This window comes from Mobula hypostoma, chromosome 11 (assembly GCF_963921235.1).
Source record: "Mobula hypostoma chromosome 11, sMobHyp1.1, whole genome shotgun sequence".
NCBI classification, from domain to species: domain Eukaryota; kingdom Metazoa; phylum Chordata; class Chondrichthyes; order Myliobatiformes; family Myliobatidae; genus Mobula; species Mobula hypostoma.
The window spans coordinates 115,966,110-115,991,935 of record NC_086107.1 but is presented as its reverse complement, the minus strand read 5'-3'; the positions used below and the strand labels follow the sequence as shown (position 1 = coordinate 115,991,935).

At 61.3% G+C, this 25,826-nt stretch overlaps 1 protein-coding gene across 8 annotated transcripts in view; it reads left to right on the top strand.

Moving 5' to 3' along the window:
* Positions 1 to 21,566, top strand: part of cln3 (CLN3 lysosomal/endosomal transmembrane protein, battenin) — a 33,058-nt gene extending 11,492 nt beyond the window's left edge. For 2 of the 8 annotated variants that reach the window (XM_063063034.1, XM_063063033.1), the window contains 13 exons: positions 451 to 547; positions 6,434 to 6,532; positions 6,997 to 7,076; positions 8,209 to 8,294; positions 9,246 to 9,318; positions 9,719 to 9,862; positions 10,139 to 10,269; positions 10,354 to 10,403; positions 10,622 to 10,690; positions 12,434 to 12,489; positions 18,748 to 18,841; positions 19,511 to 19,651; positions 20,413 to 21,566. In XM_063063034.1, coding sequence (XP_062919104.1) covers positions 451 to 547; positions 6,434 to 6,532; positions 6,997 to 7,076; positions 8,209 to 8,294; positions 9,246 to 9,318; positions 9,719 to 9,862; positions 10,139 to 10,269; positions 10,354 to 10,403; positions 10,622 to 10,690; positions 12,434 to 12,489; positions 18,748 to 18,841; positions 19,511 to 19,651; positions 20,413 to 20,532 — 1,240 coding nt within the window. In that variant the 3' untranslated portion in view covers positions 20,533 to 21,566. The remainder of the gene's footprint in view (positions 1 to 450; positions 548 to 6,433; positions 6,533 to 6,996; positions 7,077 to 8,208; positions 8,295 to 9,245; positions 9,319 to 9,718; positions 9,863 to 10,138; positions 10,270 to 10,353; positions 10,404 to 10,621; positions 10,691 to 12,433; positions 12,490 to 18,747; positions 18,842 to 19,510; positions 19,652 to 20,412) is intronic. The other 6 variants (XM_063063041.1, XM_063063040.1, XM_063063038.1 and 3 more) reach the window with 4 other exon arrangements.
* The last annotated feature ends 4,260 nt before the right edge of the window (positions 21,567 to 25,826 follow it).

Below are 25,826 nucleotides of genomic sequence, written 5' to 3'. Positions count from 1 at the left end.
CCCCACCCCCACTCTCCCTCCTCCTCTCCTCTCCCCCACCCCCACTCTCCCTCCTCCTCTCCTCTCCCCCACCCCCACTCTCCCTCCTCCTCTCCTCTCCCCCACCTCCACTCTCCCTCCTCCTCCCCTCTCCCCCACCCCCACTCTCCATCCTCCTCTCCCCCCACCCCCACTCTCCCTCCTCCTCTCCCCCCACCCCCACTCTCCCTCCTCCTCTCCTCTCTCCCCCACCCCCACTCTCCCTCCTCCTCTCCTCTCCCCCCACCCACTCTCCCTCCTCCTCTCCTCTCTCCCCCACCCCCACTCTCCCTCCTCCTCTCCTCTCCCCCCACCCCCACTCTCCCTCCTCCTCTCCTCTCCCCCCCACCCCCACTCTCCCTCCTCCTCTCCTCTCCCCCCCACCCCAACTCTGCCTCCTCCTCTCCTCTCCCCCCCCCACCCCCACCCCAGGATTCTTGGCCTCTGTAACAACTTCTCCTACGTAATCATGTTAAGTGCTGCCCATGATATTCTCTCCACGCAGGAGGGTGCAAACACTACTAGACCGGTAGGTACCCATCCTTTCCCTGATCCCGAACATTCTGCACTGGGTCTCTTCCCCTGATGTACCCAGTCCAAGAACAGGCCCTGTGTCTTCCAGCATTCCCTGCTCCTTCTCGGCTGTTCCAGTGCTGGGGGAGTTTCTGGCTTCAGCATGTACTGAGGTCGAGCGTTCTTGTGTCCCTTCTCCCCAGGGAGAAAAATCCCCCCTCAGATCCGCAGAATCTCCTGGTCCTTTCTTTCGACCTGTCCACGGTGATGTTATACTCTCAGGGTCAAGGTCCCTCCTGTCTGTAACCAGCACACAGGTGATGGTGATTTGAAACAGAGAATTGGTTTATTCTCACGTGTACAGTGCTGGTCTTACAAACTTTCATCCGGATCCGATCATTACACAGTGCATTGAGTTAGAACAAGGGAATGCAGAATGAAGTGTCGCAGTTACAGGGAGAGTGCGGTGCAGGCAGACAGTAAGGTCAATGAGGTCCAGATAGGCTGTGAGGTCGAGAGTCCGCTCGGCTACCTTTCAGTAAGATTATGCCAGCAGGACAGACGCTGACCTTGAGCCTGATCGGTCTTCTGCCTGATGGAAGTGGGGTGAGTAGAGAATGTCTGAGGTGGGGGGGTGTCTTTGATTATACTGACTGCTTTACAGAGACCTTTTGTTTCCCCCCCTCCCACCCCACCGGGCTCAGGGACAGTTACTAGCATAGAACCATCAGGCTCCTGAACCAGTGTGGATAACCCGATTCACCACGATGAGCCCACCAGCCCACCAACTCGCTGTCCTGTTCTCAGTATTATTTTTATTTGCAGTTTGTCTTGTTTTGCCTATTAGTTGTTTGGTTTTTGCATAGATTTTTTTTGTAAAAATTTTGTTTCTTTTTCCCTGTAACTGCCTGCAAGGAAATGACTTTCCAGGTTGTACATTTTAACATGCAGGGTGGATTATGTGGAGCAGATCACAGAGCCCATTACAGGCCCCTCGGCCGTCAGTGTTCTACTCCAAGGTCATTCTCTCTCAAGCATCACTCCATTTTTCTGTCATCCCCATGTGCCTATCTAATAGTCTTATAAATGCCCTAATGTTTCTACATCTGCCTCCACTCCTGTCAGTGTGTTCCACACACCCACCACGCTCTGTTATTTTAAAATAAACTACCTCTGACATCCCCCTCCATGCTTTCTTCCAGTCACCCTAAAATTCTGCCCTCTTGTATTTGCCATTAACCAAAGTCTCTGAGAAAATGTCTCTGACTGTCCACTCGGTCTATATCTCTTACCACCTCTATCAAGTCATTTCTCATCCTTCACTCCAAAGAGAAAATCGTTAGCTCAGTGAACCTTTCCTCATAAGACACGCTCTGTAATCCAGGCAGCATCCTGGTGAATCTCCTCTGCACCCTCTCTAATCCAGGCAGCATCCTGGTGAATCTCCTCTGCACCCTCTCTAATCCAGGCAGCATCCTGGTGAATCTCCTCTGCACCCTCTCTAATCCAGGCAGCATCCTGGTGAATCTCCTCCGCACCCTCTCTAATCGAGGCAGCATCCTGGTGAATCTCCTCCGCACCCTCTCTAATCCAGGCAGCATCCTGGTGAATCTCCTCCGCACCCTCTCTAATCCAGGCAGCATCCTGGTGAATCTCCTCTGCACCCTCTCTAATCCAGGCAGCATCCTGGTGAATCTCCTCTGCACCCTCTCTAATCCAGGCAGCATCCTGGTGAATCTCCTCCGCACCCTCTCTAATCCAGGCAGCATCCTGGTGAATCTCCTCCGCACCCTCTCTAATCCAGGCAGCATCCTGGTGAATCTCCTCTACACCCTCTCTAATCCAGGCAGCATCCTGGTGAATCTCCTCTGCACCCTCTCTAATCCAGGCAGCATCCTGGTGAATCTCCTCTACACCCTCTCTAATCCAGGCAGCATCCTGGTGAATCTCCTCTACACCCTCTCTAATCCAGGCAACATCCTGGTGAATCTCCTCTGCACCCTCTCTAAAGCTCATAATGTGACAACCAGAACTGAACACGATATTCCGAGTGTGGTCTATCCAGGGATTTTTAGAGCTACAGCATTACCTCGCTGCTCTGGAACTCAATCCACTGACGAACGAAGGCCAATGCACCGTATACCATACTCCTGTCAACTGGTGTGGAAACTTTGAGCTTATCCAGGGACGTGGGCCCCAAGATCCCACTGTTCCTTCGCACTGCTAAAAGTCCTGCTATAAACATGTTCAAACTTTGATAATAAATTTACTTTGAACTTTACTGAGGCGGCAAAAAGCATAGATGACGCAGGGCATTCCAGTGTATTTACTTCTTCTGGAGGTTGGCTCGTCAGCAAACACCAAGAAACTTTCACAAATGTCCTGTTGGGAATGTCCTGACTGGTCGCATTGCGGTCTGTGATGGCAGTTTGAATGCGCAGGAATGTAACAAGTTGCAGAGAGGCGTGTACTCGGTACAGTCAGATCCAGTTTAATAATCGTACATGGATACAGCCGAATGAGATAGTGTTCCTCTGGGATCAAGATGCAAAACATACACAGCACATTCAAAATAGTGAGACCACACCTGGAGTACCGTGTGCAGTTTTGGTCTCCAAATTTGAGGAAGGACATTCTTGCTATTGAGGGAGTGCAGCGTAGGTTCACAAGGTTAATTCCCGGGATGGCGGGACTGTCATATGTTGAAAGATTGGAGCGACTGGGCTTGTATACTCTGGAATTTAGAAGGCTGAGAGGGGATCTTATTGAAACGTATAAGATTATTAAGGGATTGGACACACTGGAGGCAGGAAGCATGTTCCCACTGATGGGTGAGTCCAGAACCAGAGGGCACAGTTTGAGAATAAGGGGTAAGCCATTTAGAACGGAGTTGAGGAAAAACTTTTTCACCCGGAGAGTGGTGGATATGTGGAATGCTCTGCCCCAGAAGGCAGTGGAGGCCAAGTCTCTGGATGCTTTCAAGAAAGAGATGGATAGAGCTCTTAAAGATAGCGGAATCAAAAGCTATGGGGATAAGGCAGGAACTGGATACTGATTGTGGATGATCAGCCATGATCACAGTGAATGACGGTGCTGGCTCGAAGGGCCAAATGGCCTACTCCTGCACCTATCGTCTATTGTCTATTTCACACAAAAAAAACCTTATACAGCCTGAGTCCCTGAACAACATTTCCCGCAAATTGAGGTGCAGTTCCCGACAGCGCGCACAATCTGGCCTGTCATTCCACCAATCAAGCACTGGAGGGCAGCTCCCAACCACGCCAGACGCCATGCTACCCTGATCCACCGAGGGAAGCAGGCCTGTGGCATCTTACCTGATCAATATTCACCAGGCTCTTGCGATTGCACGAGAAACATCCAAGACAATCACCCACGGCTACACCGCACGCTGCCTTCGCGCACCGACCACGATGGCTTCCTATAGCAGGCAGCAGCTCGACCAGCACCCCGTCCAGCTCCTGCACCACTGAGCATCTCACCGATGGGGTAGATCCGCAGTACTGAAACTTCTCGGAGTCCAGATCGTAAAAACAAGACATTTGACAGAGAACAAAGGCATCCATGTCCGAACACGCTGCCATCTTACCAGAAGGTATCATGAGCACGTGCCTCCCCACCATCGGAGGGGCCTCGGAGACAACGTCCACCGTCAAAGATCCCAGCATCCGGGCCATGCCACCTTCCCACAGCTCCCATCAGACGGGACGTACAGAAGCCTGACGTCCCACACCACCAGGTTCAGGAACAGAGACTTCCCGTCAACCATTCGGTTCTTGAACCAACAGCACAATCCGAATCACTGAGTACTGAAGCACTCTGACCACTTTGTGCTCCAATGGAGTTTCTGTTCTTGTGAAATCTGTATGTAATTTATGTTTTTCTGTAACGTGTATCTGACATGATGTGCCTTACTCAAATTTAAATACATTATCAAAGTTCAGATGTGTTATTCTACACAGATTCATTTTTTTATGTGTTTACAGAAATATAGACAAAATATAATTTTTAACATCTGTACGCAAAAACAACGGATGTGCAAAACAGGGCAAACTACAAAATTAGAGAAATACTGAGAAGGTGAGTTGTAAGATGTTTTTGCGAGTGAGTCTGTAGGCTGTTGTGTTGGCTGAGTGACGTTATCCACACTGGCTCGGGAGTCTGATGGTCGAGGGGTAATCACTGGTGGTGTGGGACTGCAGCTTCCCGCTCATAGAGCAGGGCCTGGATGGTGTGGGTCTTTCATGACGGAGACTGCTCCTTGTAACTGCACTCAGTGGTGGAGAGGACTTTGCCTGTGATGGTCTGGGCCATATCTGTAGCCTTCCATTGCTGGCCATTTCTACACCAGGCTGCAATACAACCAGGCAGGATACTGGACTGTGCATCCACAAGTTTGTCAGCGTTTCAGATGATGTCCCAAATCTATGCAAACTTCTGAGGAAGTGGAGGTGCTGTTGTACCTTCTTTGTATGTACTGGTCCCAGGACAGATCCTCTGATACCATAACAGCCAGGAATTTAAAGTTAACTCCAAGGACTGGCTCATGGAGCTGCACTTTCTTCCTGTCACTAATCAGTTGTTTGGCTTCGCTGATATTGAGCGAGAAGTGGTTGTTGTGGCACCATCCAAACCAGGTTTCCAACCGACATCACTGCAAACAGTTGTGTCGTCAGAAAACTTACATACTGCATTGGAGCTGTGCGTAGCCTCGCAGTCGTAAGTGTAAAGCGAGTAGATCAGAGGGCTAAGCACACGGTGTTGCTGATCCAAACTGACTGGGTCTGCAAGTAAGGAAAGGAGGTATCGAAGAGTTTCCTGATGAGTTTTGAGGGGATGATAGTGTGGAATGCTGAGCTGTAGTCGATGAACAGCTTCCTGATGTACGAGTCTTCATTGTCAACCTGTTTCAGGTCTGAGTGGGGCCAATGAAATGGCACCTGCTGTTGACCTGTTTCTCCTGCAGGCAAATTGGAGCGGATCCAAGTCACTCCTCAGGCAGGAGTTGAGACGTTTAATCACCAACCTCTCGAAACACCATCACTGTGGGTGTAAATGCTACTAGCAATAGTCACTGAGGCCACCTCGTTCTTGGGCAGTGGCAGAACTGAAGCCTGCTTGAAGCAAGGGGGCCCTCAAGCTGAGGATGGGTGAGGTTGAAGATCTCCAGCCAGGTCTTCAGTACTCGGCCAGATAACCCTGCTGGGCCGGATGCTTTCGTGGGTTTACCATCCTGAGGGATGCTCTCACATCCGCGACAGAAGCTGAAGTTACAGTGTTGTCGGGGACTGTAGGTGCTCGTGAAGGTGCCTCTTATGTTCTGTCTGTCAAAGCGAGACGTGGAGCGAAACCTTGTCATCTATGTCGTGTGGTTTCGCTTTGTAGGAGGCGACAGCATTCCAACCCTGCCGCAGCTGACGAGCCTGGTCCAAGATTGCCACTTTACATGTGAGATGGCCGTGCATGGACCTCTTGTACCTTCCTGAATAACCAGACCTAAACACCCTCAGCACAATTCACAGTCCCTGGTCCTCCCCCATCCAGCCGTGGTCTGACCAATGCCAAAGCTCCTCACAAGACCCCTGTTTAAAAGTGTGATCTGTGAAGTCCAAGAGGATACGTTCCCTTGGCGTGAGATAGAAAAGGCAACAATACTCTGAACTGCTGGCTACACCACACTGTTGACATGTGTCTGTTTGTCCCACTGGTATTACAGTAACGCTGAGTATAATTATCTCCCCAACCTCTTTCTCATCGTCTTCCTCTCTCCCTCTATCTTGCACCTCCTTCCTTTCTCCCCACCTCTCAACCTCTCCCTCTCATCTCCTCTGTTTTCCCCACCCCTCCATCTCCCATTCTCTCTCTCTGCCTCTTCCCTACCCAGACTCCCCCACCCAACAGCACCCAGATGCCCAGTGCCTCTGTCCCAGGGGGTGGCACGAATAGAGGTGGACGTTTCGACTGTAACTCCATCTCCACTGCGGTGAGTGTCAGCTGGGCGCGACGCGACGTGTGGTGGAGGGCAAGGGGCATGGACGTGGGATGGTGGGGGCATGGGAGGGGAGAGGGGGAAGTAAAATTTATCAGTAATGTCACTCCCTCTCCATCCACTCTGTCCCGACACCCCTCCCCACTCTCCTCACCCACTCCCTCACCCTCCCCCTCACTCACTCACCTCCACTCTCTCCCTCTCCCTCACTCCCCCTCCCCACCCTCTCCCTCACTCCCCCTCCCCACCCTCTCCCTCACTCCCCCTCCCCACCCTCTCCCTCACTCCCCCCACTCTCTCCCTCACTCCCCCCACTCTCTCCCTCATTCCCCCCTCCACCCTCTCCCTCACTCCCCCTCTCCACCCTCTCCCTCACTCACTCCCCCTCCCCCACCCCTCCCTCACCCTCGGCCCTCCATCCTCATTCCTCTCTTCCCACCCCCCTCCCCACCCTACAGGCGATTCTCCTCGCTGACATCCTGCCCACCCTGATTATCAAACTCGTCAGCCCCTTCCTCATCCACCTCCTGCCCTACGGGTGAGTCTGTATCTCCCTCCACTGCCTGAGCCCTGCGCCCCAGCCTCTCTCGGCCCAATTTGCTCTTCACTCCATCCTTCCCCTTCTCCCCCTCACTGCGCTCCCTCCTCCTCGCCTGCCTCCTCCCCCACTCTCCCTCCCTCCCCTTAATCTGCTCCTACACTCCCCCCCGCCCGTCACTCCCCCCCCACCTGTCACTCCCCCCCCACCTGTCACTCCCCCCCCACCTGTCACTCCCCCCCGCCTGTCACTCCCCCCCGCCTGTCACTCCCCCCCGCCTGTCACTCCCCCCCGCCCGTCACTCCCCCCCGCCCGTCACTCCCCCCCCGCCCGTCACTCGCCCCCCCGCCCGTCACTCGCCCCCCCCGCCCGTCACTCCCCCCCCGCCCGTCACTCCCCCCCCCCGTCACTCCCCCCCGCCCGTCACTCCCCCCCGCCCGTCACTCCCCCCCCCCGTCACTCCCCCCCGCCCGTCACTCCCCCCCGCCCGTCACTCCCCCCCGCCCGTCACTCCCCCCCCGCCCGTCACTCCCCCCCCGCCCGTCACTCCCCCCGCCCGTCACTCCCCCCCGCCCGTCACTCCCCCCCCCGCCCGTCACTCCCCCCCCCGCCCGTCACTCCCCCCCCCGCCCGTCACTCCCCCCCGCCCGTCACTCTCTCCCCCACCCGTCACTCTCTCCCCTTCACTCTCCCCCCTGCCCGTCACTCCCCCCCGCCCGTCACTCCCCCCCGCCCGTCACTCCCCCCCCGCCCGTCACTCCCCCCCGCCCGTCACTCCCCCCACCCGTCACTCTCCCCCCCGTCACTCTCCCCCCCCCGCCGGTGATTCTCCCCCCCGCCCGTCACTCCCCCCCCACCCGCCACTCCCCCCCCACCCGCCACTCCCCCCCCACCCGTCACTCTCTCCCCCACCCATCACTCTCTCCCCTTCACTCTCCCCCCCGCCGGTCACTCCCCCCCGCCGGTCACTCCCCCCCGCCGGTCACTCCCCCCCGCCGGTCACTCCCCCCCCGCCCGTCACTCCCCCCCCGCCCGTCACTCTCTCCCCCACCTGTCACTCTCTCCCCCACCTGTCACTCTCTCCCCCACCCGTCACTCTCTCCCCACCCCTCATTCTCTCTCCTCTCCCCAGGTACCGTGTATTGTTCTGTTGTTTCTCGGCACTCACCAGCTTTATTGTCGTCTCCTTCTCCGTCGTAACTTGGATCAGCATCCTGGGTGAGAAATCCCCCCTCCCCTCCCCGACTGAATCCCCCCTCCACTCCCCGTCTGAATCCCCCATCCCCTCCCCGACTGTATCCCCCATCCCCTCCCCGACTGAATCCCCCCTCCCCTCCCCGACTGTATCCCCCATCCCCTCCCCGACTGTATCCCCCCTCCACTCCCCGTCTGAATCCCCCATCCCCTCCCCGACTGAATCCCCCCTCCACTCCCCGTCTGAATCCCCCATCCCCTCCCCGACTGAATCCCCCCTCCCCTCCCCGACTGTATCCCCCATCCCCTCCCCGACTGTATCCCCCATCCCCTCCCCGACTGAATCCCCCATCCCCTCCCCGACTGAATCCCCCCTCCCCTCCCCGACTGAATCCCCCCTCCCCTCCCCGACTGTATCCCCCATCCCCTCCCCGACTGAATCCCCCCTCCCCTCCCCGACTGAATCCCCCCTCCACTCCCCGTCTGAATCCCCCATCCCCTCCCCGACTGTATCCCCATCCCCTCCCCGACTGAATCCCCCCTCCCCTCCCCGACTGTATCCCCCATCCCCTCCCCGACTGAATCCCCCCTCCCCTCCCCGACTGAATCCCCCCTCCACTCCCCGTCTGAATCCCCCATCCCCTCCCCGACTGAATCCCCCATCCCCTCCCCGACTGTATCCCCATCCCCTCCCCGACTGAATCCCCCCTCCCCTCCCCGACTGAATCCCCCCTCCCCTCCCCGTCTGAATCCCCCATCCCCTCCCCGACTGAATCCTCACTTCCCACCCATCACCCCTCCCCATCGCCGTCAAACCTCCTACACCCCCCCCCCTCAGTCCTGTCACCCCCCTCCTCCTCCGTCTCTGTCACCATCTCCCGCTCATCGCCCTCTGTCCTGCATGCCTCTACCGACCGGCTCCCCCCACCCCCGTAAATGAAAATGTGTGATACCAATGTTGTTTTCTGTTCACAGGGGTGGTGTTTGCAAGTGTCTCCTCAGGCCTGGGGGAGTACACCTTTCTGTCACTGACAGCACACTTCCAAACGTGAGTCTGTCCCTACCCCTCCCCTCCCCTCCCTTCTCGCCCTCCCCCTCCCCTCCCCCTCCCCCTTCTACTCCCCTTCCCCCCTCCCCCCCTCCCTCTCCTCCCCCTCCTCCTCCATCCCTGTCAGACCCTATCCTACACTCCTCCCTATCTCTGTGAACACCTCCCTGTCACCCCCTCCCTCTGCTACACCCCTCTCCATCTTTGTCACCCCTCAACTCCTCTACACCTCCACCCCTTTCCATCACATGCATCCTCCCCTACACCTCACCCCCATCTCTGTCACCCTCTCCCACTCCTACATCCCTCCCGACCCTTCGTCCCCCCCACACCCCCGTCACACCCTCCCTCTCCGTCTCGGTGACTGTGCGCTGAGTGACCTTGTCCTCTCCCCCCACAGGGAGGTTGTGTGGGGTTGGGCATCTGGTACGGGCGCTGCTGGCCTGTTCGGGGCCCTCTCCTACTCGGGGCTGACGCAGGGCGCCCTCACTCCCCGACACACCCTGCAGCTGATGGTGCTCGTCCCCGTCATACAGTGGGCCAGGTAACGGCGGGGTGGGGAGAGGGTAGCGAGGTGGTGGGGAGAGCTGGGTGGGGAAGAGGTGGGGGAGGGAGGGGAGAGGACAGACAGATGGTGTGATTGGTGGGGGAGGGTTCAGAGTTTAAAATCTTTCGCCTACTTCCCTCGCTCCCCCCACAACCACCCCTGAGGCCTTTCCTCCCACTTCTCTCTTCCCTTCCCCCTCCCCCTCTCCCCTCCCCCTCCACACCCCTCGCGCACGACCGCACTGCCCCCTCTTACTCATTCACTCCTTTCCAGTTACTTCTGCCTCCTGGTTTTGCCTCCAACCTTCTCGAACTGGGGTCTGGAAAACGTGGATGGGAGCGCAGCACGCAGGGACCGGGATGAAGGACTGGAAGAGCAACCCCTGATCCCATCGGGGGGTTCAGGTGAGACGCTGACCCCTGCTGTCCCTCGCTCTGACCGCCCGCCAATGGCGGCATTTTACTGACGGATGGAATTCATTCCTACAGGATCCATGGAGTCACACCTGAATTTCAGCAACAAGATGCAAATAATTCAGGTACGGTGTGGTACCTGTCCCGGGGGCTCTCGATGCTCACACTGGCTACAGACGCGGGGGGGGGGGAGTGAGTTAGTGGGAGGAGTGTGTGTGTGTGTGGTACCTGTCCCGGGGGCTCTCGATGCTCACACTGGCTACAGACTGGGGCTGGGGGTTGAGGGTGAGGGAACCGTCTGTATTGGCAGCTCTCTGGACTGATGGTGACATTTTTTCCACAGCGGTTTCTGAAGTACACGGTTCCTTTGTCACTCATTTACTTTGCCGAGTATTTCATTAACCAGGGCTTGGTGAGTATCAGGAGTGAGGGGAGGAGGAGTGGATGGACGGGGTGAGGGAGAGGGGGAGCTGTGGCTACGTAGGGAAGGGTGGGGACGGTGCAGACAGTGAAGGGAGGGAAAGGTGAGTGCTGTGGGGGGGAATGGCAGCAATGGGGAATGGTGGGAAGTCGGAGAAGGCTGGGGACAGAGGGGGTGAGGTATGAAGGGAGGGGTGGGGACAGGGGGAAGAAGGGAGGGGATGGGGTGAGGTATGAAGGGAGGGGTGGGGACAGAGGGGTGAGGTATGAAGGGAGGGGACGGGGTGAGGTATGAAGGGATGGGTGGGGACAGGGGCTGGAAGGGAGGGGACGGGGTGAGGTATGAAGGGAGGGGTGGGGACAGAGGGGGTGAGGTATGAAGGGATGGGTGGGGACAGGGGCTGGAAGGGAGGGGACGGGGTGAGGTATGAAGGGAGGGGTGGGGACAGAGGGGGTGAGGTATGAAGGGATGGGTGGGGACAGGGGCTGGAAGGGAGGGGACGGGGTGAGGTATGAAGGGAGGGGTGGGGACAGGGGGTGAGGTATGAAGGTTAGGGTGGGGACAGGGGCTGGAAAGGAGGGGACGGGGTGAGGTATGAAGGGAGGGGTGGGGACAGAGGGGGTGAGGTATGAAGGGATGGGTGGGGACAGGGGCTGGAAGGGAGGGCACGGGGTGAGGTATGAAGGGAGGGGTGGGGACAGAGGGGGTGAGGTATGAAGGGATGGGTGGGGACAGGGGCTGGAAGGGAGGGGACGGGGTGAGGTATGAAGGGAGGGGTGGGGACAGAGGGGGTGAGGTATGAAGGGATGGGTGGGGACAGGGGCTGGAAGGGAGGGGACAGGGTGAGGTATGAAGGGAGGGGTGGGGACAGGGGGTGAGGTATGAAGGGATGGGTGGGGACAGGGGCTGGAAGGGAGGGGACGGGGTGAGGTATGAAGGGATGGGTGGAGACAGGGGCTGGAAGGGAGGGGACGGGGTAAGGTATGAAGGGAGGGGTGGGGACAGAGGGGGTGAGGTATGAAGGGAGGGGTGGGGACAGAGGGGGTGAGGTATGAAGGGATGGGTGGGGACAGGGGCTGGAAGGGAGGGGACGGGGTGAGGTATGAAGGGATGGGTGGGAACAGGGGCTGGAAAGGAGGGGACGGGGTGAGGTATGAAGGGAGAGGTGGGGACAGAGGGGGTGAGGTATGAAGGGATGGGTGGGGACAGGGGCTGGAAAGGAGGGGACGGGGTGAGGTATGAAGGGAGGGGTGGGGACAGAGGGGGTGAGGTATAAAGGGATGGGTGGGGACAGGGGCTGGAAGGGAGGGGACGGGGTGAGGTATGAAGGGAGGGGTGGGGACAGAGGGGGTGAGGTATAAAGGGATGGGTGGGAACAGGGGCTGGAAGGGAGGGGACAGGGTGAGATATGAAGGGAGGGGTGGGGACAGAGGGGGTGAGGTATGAAGGGATGGGTGGGGACAGTGGGGGTGAGGTTTGAAGGGAGGGGTGGGGACAGAGGGGGTGAGGTATGAAGGTAGGGGTGGGGACAGTGGGGGTGAGGTATGAAGGGAGGGGTGGGGACAGGGGGAGGAGGGAGGGGACAGTGGGCAGCAAAAGCGACAGTGAATAAGTCAGGTACGGGGGGGGTGTGAGGACAGTACGGAGAAGGGTGAGTAACGAGGGTGGGGTGAGAGAAGAGTGTGAGGGTTGAGGTTTGTCTCCACACTAACCGTGTCTCTCCCACCTTGCCAGTTTGAACTCCTGTATTTCCCGACCTGCTTCCTGGGTCACAGCGCCCAGTACAGGTGGTGAGTGTTGCCTCGGACCTCATCGTTACCCCCAGCCTCCTCCCCACGTCATCTCCCCCCCTCCCCACGTCATCTCCCCCCCTCCCCACGTCATCTCCCCCCCTCCCCACGTCATCTCCCCCCCTCCCCACGTCATCTCCCCCCCTCCCCACGTCATCTCCCCCCCTCCCCATGTCATCTCCCCCCCTCCCCATGTCATCTCCCCCCTCCTCCCCACGTCATCTCCCCCCCTCCCCACGTCATCTCCCCCCCTCCTCCTCACGTCATCTCCCCCCCTCCTCCTCACGTCATCTCCCCCCCTCCTCCTCACGTCATCTCCCCCCCTCCTCCCCACGTCATCTCCCCCCCTCCTCCTCACGTCATCTCCCCCCTCCTCCTCACGTCATCTCCCCCCCTCCTCACGTCATCTCCCCCCCTCCTCCCCACGTCATCTCCCCCCCTCCTCCCCACGTCATCTCCCCCCCTCCTCCCCACGTCATCTCCCCCCCTCCTCCCCACGTCATCTCCCCCCCTCCTCCTCACGTCATCTCCCCCCCTCCTCCCCACGTCATCTCCCCCCCTCCCCCCCACGTCATCTCCCCCCCTCCCCCCCACGTCATCTCCCCCCCTCCCCATGTCATCTCCCCCCCTCCCCATGTCATCTCCCCCCCTCCCCATGTCATCTCCCCCCTCCTCCCCACGTCATCTCCCCCCCTCCCCACGTCATCTCCCCCCCTCCCCACGTCATCTCCCCCCCTCCCCACGTCATCTCCCCCCTCCTCCCCACGTCATCTCCCCCCTCCTCCCCACGTCATCTCCCCCCCTCCTCCTCACGTCATCTCCCCCCCTCCTCCCCACGTCATCTCCCCCCCTCCTCCTCACGTCATCTCCCCCCCTCCTCCTCACGTCATCTCCCCCCTCCTCCTCACGTCATCTCCCCCCCTCCTCACGTCATCTCCCCCCCTCCTCCCCACGTCATCTCCCCCCCTCCTCCCCACGTCATCTCCCCCCCTCCTCCCCACGTCATCTCCCCCCCTCCTCCCCACGTCATCTCCCCCCTCCTCCCCACGTCATCTCCCCCCCTCCTCCCCACGTCATCTCCCCCCCTCCTCCCCACGTCATCTCCCCCCCTCCTCCCCACGTCATCTCCCCCCTCCTCCCCACGTCATCTCCCCCCCTCCTCCCCACGTCATCTCCCCCCCTCCTCCCCACGTCATCTCCCCCCCTCCTCCCCACGTCATCTCCCCCCCTCCCCCCCACGTCATCTCCCCCCCTCCCCCACGTCATCTCCCCCCTCCCCCCCACGTCATCTCCCCCCTCCCCCCCACGTCATCTCCCCCCCTCCCCCCCACGTCATCTCCCCCCCTCCCCCCCACGTCATCTCCCCCCCTCCCCACGTCATCTCCCCCCCTCCCCACGTCATCTCCCCCCCTCCCCACGTCATCTCCCCCTCCCCCCGTCATCTCCCCCCTCCCCACGTCATCTCCCCCCCTCCCCACGTCATCTCCCCCCCTCCTCCCCACGTCATCTCCCCCCCTCCTCCCCACGTCATCTCCCCCCCTCCTCCCCACGTCATCTCCCCCCCTCCTCCCCACGTCATCTCTCCCCCTCCTCCCCACGTCATCTCCCCCCCTCCTCCCCACGTCATCTCCCCCCCTCCTCCTCCTCCCCTCCTCCTCCTCTCCCCCTCCTCCTCCTCTCCCCCTCCTCCTCCTCTCCCCCCTCCTCCTCCTCTCCCCCTCCTCCTCCTCTCCCCCCCTCCTCCTCCTCTCCCCCTCCTCCTCCTCTCCCCCCCTCCTCCTCTCCCCCCCCCTCCTCCTCTCCCCCCTCCCTCCTCCTCTCCCCCCTCCCTCCTCCTCTCCCCCCTCCCTCCTCCTCTCCCCCCTCCCTCCTCCTCTCCCCCCCTGCTCCTCTCCCCTCCTCCTCCTCTCCCCCACCCCCCCTCTTCCCCCTCCTCCTCTCCCCCACCCCCCTCTTCCCCCCTCCTCCTCTCCCCCACCCCCCTCTTCCCCCCCAGGCCTCCCCCCTCTTCCCCCTTCCCCCTCCTCCTCTCTCCCCCTCTTCCCCCCTTCCCCCCTCCTCTTCCCCCCCTTCCCCCCTCCTCTTCCCCCCCTTCCCCCCTCCTCTTCCCCCCCTTCCCCCCTCCTCTTCCCCCCTTCCCCCCTCCTCTCCCCCCTTCCCCCCTCCTCTCCCCCCTTCCCCCCTCCTCTCTCCCCCTTCCCCCCTCCTCTCTCCCCCCCTCTTCCCCCCTTCCCCCCTCCTCCTCTCTCCCCCCCTTCCCCCTTCCCCCTCCTCCTCTCTCCCCCCTCCTCTCTCCCCCCCTCTTCCCCCTTCCCCCTCCTCCTCTCTCTCCCCCTCTTCCCCCTTCCCCCTCCTCCTCTCTCCCCCCTCTTCCCCCTTCCCCCTCCTCCTCTCTCCCTCTTCCCCCTTCCCCCTCCTCCTCTCTCCCCCTTCCCCCTTCCCCCTCCTCCTCTCTCCCCCTCCCCCCTCCTCCTCTCTCCCCCCTCCCCCCTCCTCCTCTCTCCCCCCTCCCCCCTCCTCCTCTCTCCCCCCTTCCCCTCCTCCTCTCTCCCCCCTTCCCCCTCCTCCTCTCCCCCCCCTTCCCCCCTCCTCTCTCCCCCCTTCCCCCCTCCTCTCTCTTCCCCCCTTCCCCCCTCCTCCTCTCTCCCCCCTTCCCCCTTCCCCCTCCTCCTCTCTCCCCCTCCTCTCTCCCCCCTCTTCCCCCTTCCCCCTTCCCCCTCCTCCTCTCTCCCCCTTCCCCCTTCCCCCTCCTCCTCTCTCCCCCCTCCTCCTCTCTCCCCCCTTCCCCCTCCTCCTCTCCCCCCTCCTCCTCTCTCCCCCCTTCCCCCTCCTCCTCTCTCCCCCCTTCCCCCCTCCTCCTCTCTCCCCCCTTCCCCTCCTCCTCTCTCCCCCCTTCCCCCTCCTCCTCTCCCCCCCTTCCCCCCTCCTCTCTCCCCCCTTCCCCCCTCCTCTCTCTTCCCCCCTTCCCCCCTCCTCCTCTCTCCCCCTCCTCTCTCCCCCCTCCTCTCTCCCCTCTTCCCCCTTCCCCCTTCCCCCTCCTCCTCTCTCCCCCTTCCCCCTTCCCCCTCCTCCTCTCTCCCCCCCTCCTCCTCTCTCCCCCCTTCCCCCTCCTCCTCTCCCCCCTCCTCCTCTCTCCCCCTTCCCCCTCCTCCTCTCTCCCCCCTTCCCCCCTCCTCCTCTCTCCCCCTTCCCCCCTCCTCCTCTCTCCCCCCTTCCCCCCTCCTCCTCTCTCCCCCTTCCTCTCTCCCCACTTCCTCTCTCCCCACTTCCTCTCTCCCCACTTCCTCTCTCCCCACTTCCTCTCTCCCCACTTCCCCTCTCTCCCCCTTCCTCTCTCTCCCCCTTCCTCTCTCTCCCCCTTCCTCTCTCTCCCCCTTCCTCTCTCTCCCCCTTCCTCTCTCTCCCCCTTCCTCTCTCTCCCCCTTCCTCTCTCCCACCCTTCCTCTCTCCCCCACCCTTCCTCTCCCCCACCCTCCTCTCTCCCACCCTTCCTCTCTCCCACCCTCCTCTCTCCCACCCTCCTCTCTCCCACCCTCCTCTCTCCCCCCTCCTCTCTCCCCCCCTCCTCTCTCCCCCCCTCTCCTCCCTCCCCTCTCTCCCCCCCTCTCTCCCCCTCCTCTCTCCCCCCTCCTCTCTCCCCCCCTCCTCTCTCCCCCCTCCTCTCTCCCCCCTCCTCTCTCCCCCCCTCCTCTCTCCCCCCCCTCCTCCCTCCCCCCCTCCCTCTCCCCTCCTCTCCCCCCCTCCTCTCTCCCCCCTCCTCTCTCCCCCCTCTCTCTCCCCCTCCTCTCTCCCCCTCCCTCTCCCCCTCCTCTCTCCCCCCCTCTCTCCCCTCCTCTCTCCCCCCTCTCTCCCCCTCCTCTCTCCCCCCTCCTCTCTCCCCCCTCCTCTCTCCCCCCTTCCCTTCCCCCTCCTCTTCCCCCCTTCCCCCCGCTCTCCCCCCTTCCCCCCTCCTCTCCCCCCTTCCCCCCTCCTCTCTCCCCCTTCCCCCCTCCTCTCTCCCCCCTCTTCCCCCTTCCCCCCTCCTCCTCTCTCCCCCCTTCCCCCTTCCCCCTCCTCCTCTCTCCCCCCTCCTCTCTCCCCCTCTTCCCCCTTCCCCCTCCTCCTCTCTCCCCCCTCTTCCCCCTTCCCCCTCCTCCTCTCTCCCTCTTCCCCCTTCCCCCTCCTCCTCTCTCCCCCTTCCCCCTTCCCCCTCCTCCTCTCTCCCCCCTCCCCCCTCCTCCTCTCTCCCCCCTCCCCCCTCCTCCTCTCTCCCCCCTTCCCCTCCTCCTCTCTCCCCCCTTCCCCCTCCTCCTCTCCCCCCCCTTCCCCCCTCCTCTCTCCCCCCTTCCCCCCTCCTCTCTCTTCCCCCCTTCCCCCCTCCTCCTCTCTCCCCCCCTTCCCCCTTCCCCCTCCTCCTCTCTCCCCCCTCCTCTCTCCCCCCCTCTTCCCCCTTCCCCCTTCCCCCTCCTCCTCTCTCCCCCTTCCCCCTTCCCCCTCCTCCTCTCTCCCCCCCTCCTCCTCTCTCCCCCCTTCCCCCTCCTCCTCTCCCCCCCTCCTCCTCTCTCCCCCCTTCCCCCTCCTCCTCTCTCCCCCCTTCCCCCCTCCTCCTCTCTCCCCCCTTCCCCTCCTCCTCTCTCCCCCCTTCCCCCTCCTCCTCTCCCCCCCTTCCCCCCTCCTCTCTCCCCCCTTCCCCCCTCCTCTCTCTTCCCCCCTTCCCCCCTCCTCCTCTCTCCCCCCTCCTCTCTCCCCCCCTCTTCCCCCTTCCCCCTTCCCCCTCCTCCTCTCTCCCCCTTCCCCCTTCCCCCTCCTCCTCTCTCCCCCCCTCCTCCTCTCTCCCCCCTTCCCCCTCCTCCTCTCCCCCCTCCTCCTCTCTCCCCCTTCCCCCTCCTCCTCTCTCCCCCCTTCCCCCCTCCTCCTCTCTCCCCCCTTCCCCCCTCCTCCTCTCTCCCCCCTTCCCCCCTCCTCCTCTCTCCCCCTTCCTCTCTCCCCACTTCCTCTCTCCCCACTTCCTCTCTCCCCACTTCCTCTCTCTCCCCCTTCCTCTCTCTCCCCCTTCCTCTCTCTCCCCTTCCTCTCTCTCCCCCTTCCTCTCTCTCCCCCTTCCTCTCTCTCCCCCTTCCTCTCTCCCACCCTTCCTCTCTCCCCCACCCTTCCTCTCCCCCACCCTCCTCTCTCCACCCTCCTCTCTCCACCCTCCTCTCTCCCCCCCTCCTCTCTCCCCCCCTCCTCTCTCCCCCCCCTCCTCTCTCCCCCCCTCCTCTCTCCCCCCCTCCTCTCTCCCCCCCTCCTCTCTCCCCCCCCTCCTCTCTCCCCCTCCTCCCTCCCCCTCCTCTCTCCCCCCTCCTCTCTCCCCCCCTCCTCTCTCCCCCCTCCTCTCTCCCCCCTCCTCTCTCCCCCCCTCCTCTCCCCCCCCTCCTCTCCCCCCTCCTCTCCCCCCCTCCTCTCCCCTCCCTCCCCCCCCTCCCTCCTCCCCCCTCCTCTCTCCCCCCTCCTCTCTCCCCCCCTCTCTCCCCCTCTCTCCCCCTCCTCTCTCCCCCCTCCTCTCTCCCCCTCCTCTCTCCCCCTCCTCTCTCCCCCCCTCTCTCCCTCCCCCCTCTCCTCTCCCCTCCTCCCCCTCCTCTCCCCCCCCCTCTCCCCCCTCCTCCCCCCCTCCTCTCTCCCCCCTCTCTCCCCTCCTCTCCCCCCCCCCCCTCCCTCTCCCCCCTCCTCTCTCCCTCCCTCCCCCTCCTCTCTCCCCCCCCTCTCTCCCCCTCCTCCTCCCCCTCCCCCCCTCCCTCCTCCCCCTCTCTCTCCCTCTCTCCCCCTCCTCTCTCCCCCTCCTCTCTCCCCCCTCCTCTCTCCCCCTCCTCTCCCCCCCCTCTCCCCCCTCCTCTCTCCCCCCTCCTCCTCCCCCCTCTCTCCCCCTCCTCTCTCCCCCCTCCTCCCTCCCCCTCCTCTCTCCCCCCTCCTCTCTCCCCTCTCTCTCCCCCTCCTCTCTCCCCCCTCCTCTCTCCCCCCCTCCTCTCTCCACCCCCTCCTCTCTCCCCCCCCACGTCCTCCCACCCTTCCCCCCCGGATCTTTACCATCCCCACCTTGTCTGAAATCTCTCACTGGCTCTACTCTCCTCTCTCTTGCTTTATCCATCCACCTCTTCCAGGAGCTCTCCTCACCACTCAAATCTCTGGCTCTGTGTGTGTGTGTGTGTCTCTCTCTCTCTCCCTTTTGTTCTCTTTCTCTCTCTGTCCCACCCTCTCCCTCCCCCTGTCTCTCTGTCACTGATCTCCCTCACCCCGCCACAGGTATCAGACAATATACCAGGCTGGTGTGTTTGCATCAAGATCATCTGCAAAATGCTTTCGGATTCATCGTATCTGGATTCCCGCAGTCTTGCAGGTATTCTCATCCTTATGTGATAGGATGGAGGCCGCAGACAGTGGTGGGTGATGCGGGGAACTTCACTCTGTGTCTGACCCCGGGAGTGTGTGATGGGACGGTGTGGAGGGAGATTCACTCTGTGTCTGACCCCGGGAGTGTGTGATGGGACGGTGTGGAGGGAGATTCACTCTGTGTCTGATCCCGGGAGTGTGTGATGGGACGGTGTGGAGGGAGATTCACTCTGTCTGACCCCGGGAGTGTGTGATGGGACGGTGTGGAGGGAGATTCACTCTGTGTCTGACCCCGGGAGTGTGTGATGGGACGGTGTGGAGGGAGATTCACTCTCTGTCTGACCCCGGGAGTGTGTGATGGGACGGTGTGGAGGGAGATTCACTCTGTGTCTGACCCCGGGAGTGTGTGATGGGACGGTGTGGAGGGAGATTCACTCTGTGTCTGACCCCGGGAGTGTGTGATGGGACGGTGTGGAGGGAGTTTCACTCTGTGTCTGACCCCGGGAGTGTGTGATGGGACGGTGTGGAGGGAGATTCACTCTGTGTCTGATCCCGGGAGTGTGTGATGGGACGGTGTGGAGGGAGATTCACTCTGTCTGACCCTGGGAGTGTGTGATGGGACGCTGTGGAGGGAGTTTCATTCTGTATATAACCGTTAACTTGTTCTCTTTCTCAGTTTGTGAATTTGTTTTTCCTGCTCTCCGTGGTTTGGTTTTCATATCTGCCGACGATCTGGATTGTGTTCGCCATTATCCTGTACGAAGGTCTGCTTGGAGGAGCAGGGTATGTGAACACCTTCAACAACATCTCTGAGGAGGTGAGTCTCCCCAGGAACGGAGGAGGTGTTGGTGTTGGAGACGGTGTGGAGGAAAACCCCAGCAGTTTTTTGGGATAGAGAGAGAGGGGTAAATCAGCCATTTCCATCTCCCCATCGCTGCCCAGTGTCACCTGGGTTAGAGAGAGAGGCGAGTCGCACATTCCGGTGGCCACATCGCGTGCCCATAGCTTCCATAGAACAACAGAACAGCAGAAACAACAGAACAGCAGTAAAATAAAACACATTAATAGATTCCCTTTTCCTACCCTCACACCCGCAGAGCTTCAGGACAGGCCTCCATTACTCCAGACCCTGAGAGGTCAGGAACCGAGCCTCCAGCCCCCGGCCTGGACTCTCAGACACCAGGCCTTCAGCTACCGAGCACGCATAAAGACAGAAGATGCCGGAGCAGGAGTCGGCCATCCGGCCCTTCGAGCCTGCCACGCCATTCAATACGATCATGGCTGATCCGACCATGGACTCGTCTCCACCTCCCTGCCTCTTCCCCATGGCCCTTAATTCCCCTCTGTGCACACAGATCCAGGGGCTTCGAGCTTCGAACCTGTCCCTCTGGACTTGACTCTTCAACCTCCAGCTTTGTCCTCTGAACGTCGGCGACGTCGTTCAGTATGTGAGGGGGAGTTTGTTCTGAGAGAGGAGAGAGTGAACCAGGGTTCCTGTGGCTCTCCCAGGGCAGTTTGTGTGTTTCCATTCAGTGTATCTCCTCTAACCCTTTCTTTCACACCCTCTCTCTCCCCCAGACTAGTGACCGGGAGCGAGAATTTGCGATGGGAGCGGCCAGCATCGCGGACACGATGGGAATCGCCATTTCGGGTGCAGTCGCTCTCCCCTTCCACAACTGGCTGTGCCAACTTGGCTGACACACACACTGCCCACGAACCCCTCTGGCTGGCTCCCCTCCTCCCCCCATGTCTGCTCTACCCCATTCTGCGGGCTGGTTACACAGGGACTGCTCATGGGTGGGCTTTAGTCTTGCAGTCACAGCACGGCCTGCCTAAATCCAGTCCCATTTCGCCCATGTCTGTCTTAACCCTTCCTGCCTGTGCCTTTTCAATGTTGTTAATGAACCTGCCTCAGACACTTCCTCTGGCAGCTCGGTCTGTCTGCTGGTGGGTGAAAAAGCTGCCCAAGCGGCCTTATTAAATCTTTCCCCCCTCATTTCAAACCTGTACCCTCTGGTTCTTGATTCCCCAACCCTGGGGGGAAAGACTGTGCACTTTTACCCTATCTGTGCCCCTCGTGGTTTTATTCACCTCTGTAAGGTCACCGCTCAGTCTCCTACACTCCAGGGAGTAACGTCCCAGCCTACCCACCGATCTCCATAACTCAGTCCCTCGAGTCCTGGCAGCACCCTCGTCAATCTCCCCCGCACTCTTTCCAGCTTCACAGCATCTTTCCCGTAGCAGAGTTGCCAAAAGTGAAGGCAATACTCCCAGGCGACACACACAAACTGCTGGAGCAGCTCAGCAGGGGGCAGCACCTATGGAAGCCCCTTCATCCGGACTCCCAAGTGCAGTCTCACCAACATCTTGTACAACTGCTACATAATGTGCCAGCCCCTGTACTCGGTGCCCTGGCCGATGCCAGCCCCTGTACTCGGTGCCCTGGCCGATGCCAGCCCCTGTACTCGGTGCCCTGGCCGATGCCAGCCCTGTACTCGGTGCCCTGGCCGATGCTGGCCAGGGTGTCAAACATCATCTTCTTCGCCCTGTCTACCCGTGACCCCAATTTTAGGGAACCTGGGTCCTCTGGAGATGGTGGAATGGATGAGGAAGGGGGACACACTCAGAATCTGGTTTAATATCACTAACGTGCTGTGAAATTAGTTGTCTTGTGCAGCAGTACAGTGCAATACAAACACAATACTGTAAGTTACAATCAATAAAGAAATGGTGCAAACGAGGTGCTGTTCGTGGTTCAATGTCTGTTCGGAAATCTGTGGCGGAGGGGAGGAAGCTGTTCCTGTTCCTCCTTCGTGACCGTAGTAATGAGAGGACGTGTCCCGGGTGGTGAGGGTCTTTAATGGACACTGCCTGGTGAAGATTTCCTGGATGGTGGGGAGAGATGTGCCCGTGATGGAGCTGGCTGAATCTTCTGCCCTTTTGCAGCCTCTGGCAATGCTGTGCATTGACAACTCCAGACCAGACGGTGTTGCAACCAGTCAGAATGTTCTCATCTGTAGAAACTTGTGACCCAGCAAACCACCTCCGACTCCAAATGTAGAGCCACTGGCTCACCTCCTTCACGATGGCATCCTCAGATGCTGACAGCCAGGAGACCGAAGTTGGTTATCCTTTCCACCACTGCCCACTGTCCCCCGTTCCCCCAAGTCCACAATCAATGCCTTGGTGTTACTGATGCTATCACACCAGTCAACCAGCTGACCTATCACACTCATTCAGAACGTCAGGAGGGATGGCATGCAGGGAAACTCCGCTACGTGCATTCGGAATTGTGCACAGCTTCTCCACAGAAGGCAGAGGGTGGAGCAGATTCTGCCTGGAGCTCGGTGACTAGTGTTGCTTCACAGGAATCTGTGAGAAAGGGTCTCGACCTGTGAGACTTCAGCCACTGATTTGGAGTTGCTGCCTCAGTAAAGTCTCTCCCTCCCCTCCCCATCTCTCTGTCCCTCCCCTCCCCATCTCTCTGTCCCTCCCCTCCCCATCTCTCTGTCCCTCCCCTCCCCATCTCTCTCTCCCTCCCCTCCCCATCTCTCTCCCTCCCCTCCCCCATCTCTCTCTCCCTCCCCTCCCCCATCTCTCTCCCTCCCCTCCCCCATCTCTCTCCCTCCCCTCCCCATCTCTCTCTCCCTCCCCTCCCCATCTCTCTCTCCCTCCCCTCCCCATCTCTCTCTCCCTCCCCTCCCCATCTCTCTCCCTCCCCATCTCTCTCTCACTCCCCTCCCCATCTCTCTCTCCCTCCCCTCCCCATCTCTCTCTCCCTCCCCTCCCCCATCTCTCTCTCTCTCCCCTCCCCATCTCATCTCCCTCCCCTCCCCATCTCTCTCCCCCTCCCCTCCCCATCTCTCTCCCTCCCCATCTCTCTCTCCCTCCCCTCCCCATCTCTCTCCCTCCCCATCTCTCTCTCCCTCCCCTCCCCATCTCTCTCTCCCTCCCCTCCCCCATCTCTCTCTCCCTCCCCTCCCCCATCTCTCTCCCTCCCCTCCCCCATCTCTCTCCCTCCCCTCCCCATCTCTCTCTCCCTCCCCTCCCCATCTCTCTCTCCCTCCCCTCCCCATCTCTCTCCCTCCCCATCTCTCTCTCCCTCCCCTCCCCATCTCTCTCTCCCTCCCCTCCCCATCTCTCTCTCCCTCCCCTCCCCATCTCATCTCCCTCCCCTCCCCATCTCTCTCCCCCTCCCTCCCCATCTCTCTCCCTCCCCATCTCTCTCCCTCCCCATCTCTCTCTCCCTCCCCTCCCCATCTCTCTCCCTCCCCATCTCTCTCTCCCTCCCCTCCCCCATCTCATCTCCCTCCCCTCCCCATCTCTCTCCCCCTCCCCTCCCCTCCCCATCTCTCTCCCTCCCCATCTCTCTCTCCCTCCCCTCCCCCATCTCTCTCCCTCCCCTCCCCCATCTCTCTCTCCCTCCCCTCCCCATCTCTCTCCCTCCCCATCTCTCTCTCCCTCCCCTCCCCATCTCTCTCCCCCTCCCCTCCCCATCTCTCTCCCTCCCCTCCCCATCTCTCTCTCCCTCCCCTCCACCATCTCTCTCTCCCTCCCCTCCCCCATCTCATCTCCCTCCCCTCCCCATCTCTCTCTCCCTCCCCTCCCCCATCTCTCTCCCTCCCCTCCCCCATCTCTCTCTCCCTCCCCTCCCCATCTCTCTCTCCCTCCCCTCCCCATCTCTCTCCCTCCCCATCTCTCTCTCCCTCCCCTCCCCCATCTCTCTCCCTCCCCTCCCCATCTCTCTCCCTCCCCATCTCTCTCTCCCTCCCCTCCCCATCTCTCTCTCCCTCCCCTCCCCCATCTCCCTCTCCCTCCCCTCCTCTCCCTCCCCTCCCCCATCTCTCCCTCCCCTCCCCATCTCTCTCTTCCTCCCCTCCCCCATCTCTCTCTTCCTCCCCTCCCCCATCTCTCTCCCTCCCCTCCCCGTCTCTCTCTCTCCCCTCCCCGTCTCTCTCTCTCCCCTCCCCGTCTCTCCCTCCCTCCCCTCCCCGTCTCTCCCTCCCTCCCCTCCCCCGTCTCTCTCTCCCTCCCCCTCCCCGTCTCTCTCTCCCTCCCTCTCCCCGTCTCTCTCCCTCCCTCTCCCCGTCTCTCTCTCTCTCCCTCCCCTCCCCCACCTCTCTCCCTCCCCTCCCCCACCTCTCTCCCTCCCCTCCCCATCTCTCTCCCTCCCCTCCCCATCTCTCTCCCTCCCCTCCCCATCTCTCTCCCTCCCCTCCCCCATCTCTCTCCCTCCCCTCCCCTCCTCCATCTCTCTCCCTCCCCTCCATCTCTCTCCCTCCCCTCCCCCATCTCTCTCCCTCCCCTCCCCCATCTCTCTCTCCCTCCCCATCTCTCCCCCTCCCCTCCCCCGTCCCTCTCTCCATCCCCTCCCCTCCCCCATCTCTCTCTCTCTCTCCCCTCCCCATCCCTCTCTCACCTCCCCTCCCCATCCCTCTCTCCCCTCCCCTCCCTCTCTCCCCTCCCCTCCCCATCCCTCTCTCCCCTCCCCTCCCCATCCCTCTCTCCCCTCCCCTCCCCATCCCTCTCTCCCCTCCCCTCCCCATCTCTCTCTCCCTCCCCTCCCCCATCTCTCTCTCCCTCCCCTCCCCCATCTCTCCCTCCCCTCCCCCATCTCTCTCTCCCCTCCCCTCCCCCATCTCTCTCTCCCTCCCCTCCCTGTCTCTCTCTCCCTCCCCTCCCCTCCCCCGTCTCTCTCTCCCTCCCTCCCCTCCCCGTCTCTCTCTCTCTCCCTCCCCTCCCCCTCTCCCTCCCCTATCTCTCTCCCTCCCCTCCCCATCTCCCTCCCCTATCTCTCTCCCTCCCCTCCCCATCTCCCTCCCCTATCTCTCTCCCTCCCCTCCCCATCTCTCTCCCTCCCCTCCCCATCTCTCTCTCCCTCCCCATCTCTCCCTCTCCCCTCCCCCGTCCCTCTCTCCCTCCCCTCCCCCATCTCTCTCTCCCCTCCCCATCCCTCTCTCCCCTCCCCTCCCCTCTCCATCCCTCTCTCCCTCCCCTCCCCCATCTCTCTCTCTCCCCTCCCCATCCCTCTCTCCCCTCCTCTCCCTCATCCCTCTCTCCCCTCCCCTCCCCATCCCTCTCTCCCCTCCCCTCCCCATGTCTCTCTCTCCCCCCAGTCTCTCTCTCTCCCCTCCCCTCCCTCGTCCCTCTCTCCCCTCCCCTCCCCCATCCCTCCCCTCCCCTCCCCATCCCTCCCCTCCCCATCCCTCCCCTCCCCCATCCCTCCCCTCCCCTCCCCATCCCTCCCCTCCCCTCCCCTATCCCTCTCTCCCCTCCCCTCCCCATCCCTCCCCTCCCCTCCCCTATCCCTCTCTCCCCTCCCCTGTCTCTGGTTTATCGCATGCAGTTGTGGGGAGAAACTCATCACTGGAGACAGGGATGGGGAGGGATTGCTGGAGAGAGGGGGATGACCAGGAAGAAAACTGACAGAGGGATGTGATGGAGATGGGAGGGAGGTGAGGAGAGATGTGGGGATGGAAGGCAGGGGGACGGGGTGGAGAAGAAGATAACAGACTATCCACTCTCAATGAACTGTAGGTATGAGGGGAATTGAGGGTGATAGGGGTTTGGTCCCACCTCTTGTTGGGAGGGGTGGGGATACATCATTTCTCTGGCTGTCTAGTTTGTTCTTGGGACTGGGAAGACTTTCATATCTCTGCCCTCCCCTCCTTACCCCTCTGTCTCCCTCACCCTCCCACCTCCTCCCTCCTCTCCATCCCCATTCTCTGACGCTCTCTTACCCCCCCCCCCCGGTTCTCCCACCCCATAGAATATGGAGTTCAAGGTTGGTTGCTGCAGGATGAGTGTTCGGGGACTCAGGGTTAAAGGTTAAGGGTCAGGTTCGTTGAGCAATGCAAAGTATAACAGTTTGCACTGATAAAGATTGGTTTCAATAGTTTTTGGGGGGCGGGGTGATCCCGGTTCCCGCTGCCGCCTGCATAAAAGATGGCGTTGAACATCCCGCAGCTCGCTGTTCGCGCGCGCCCATCACA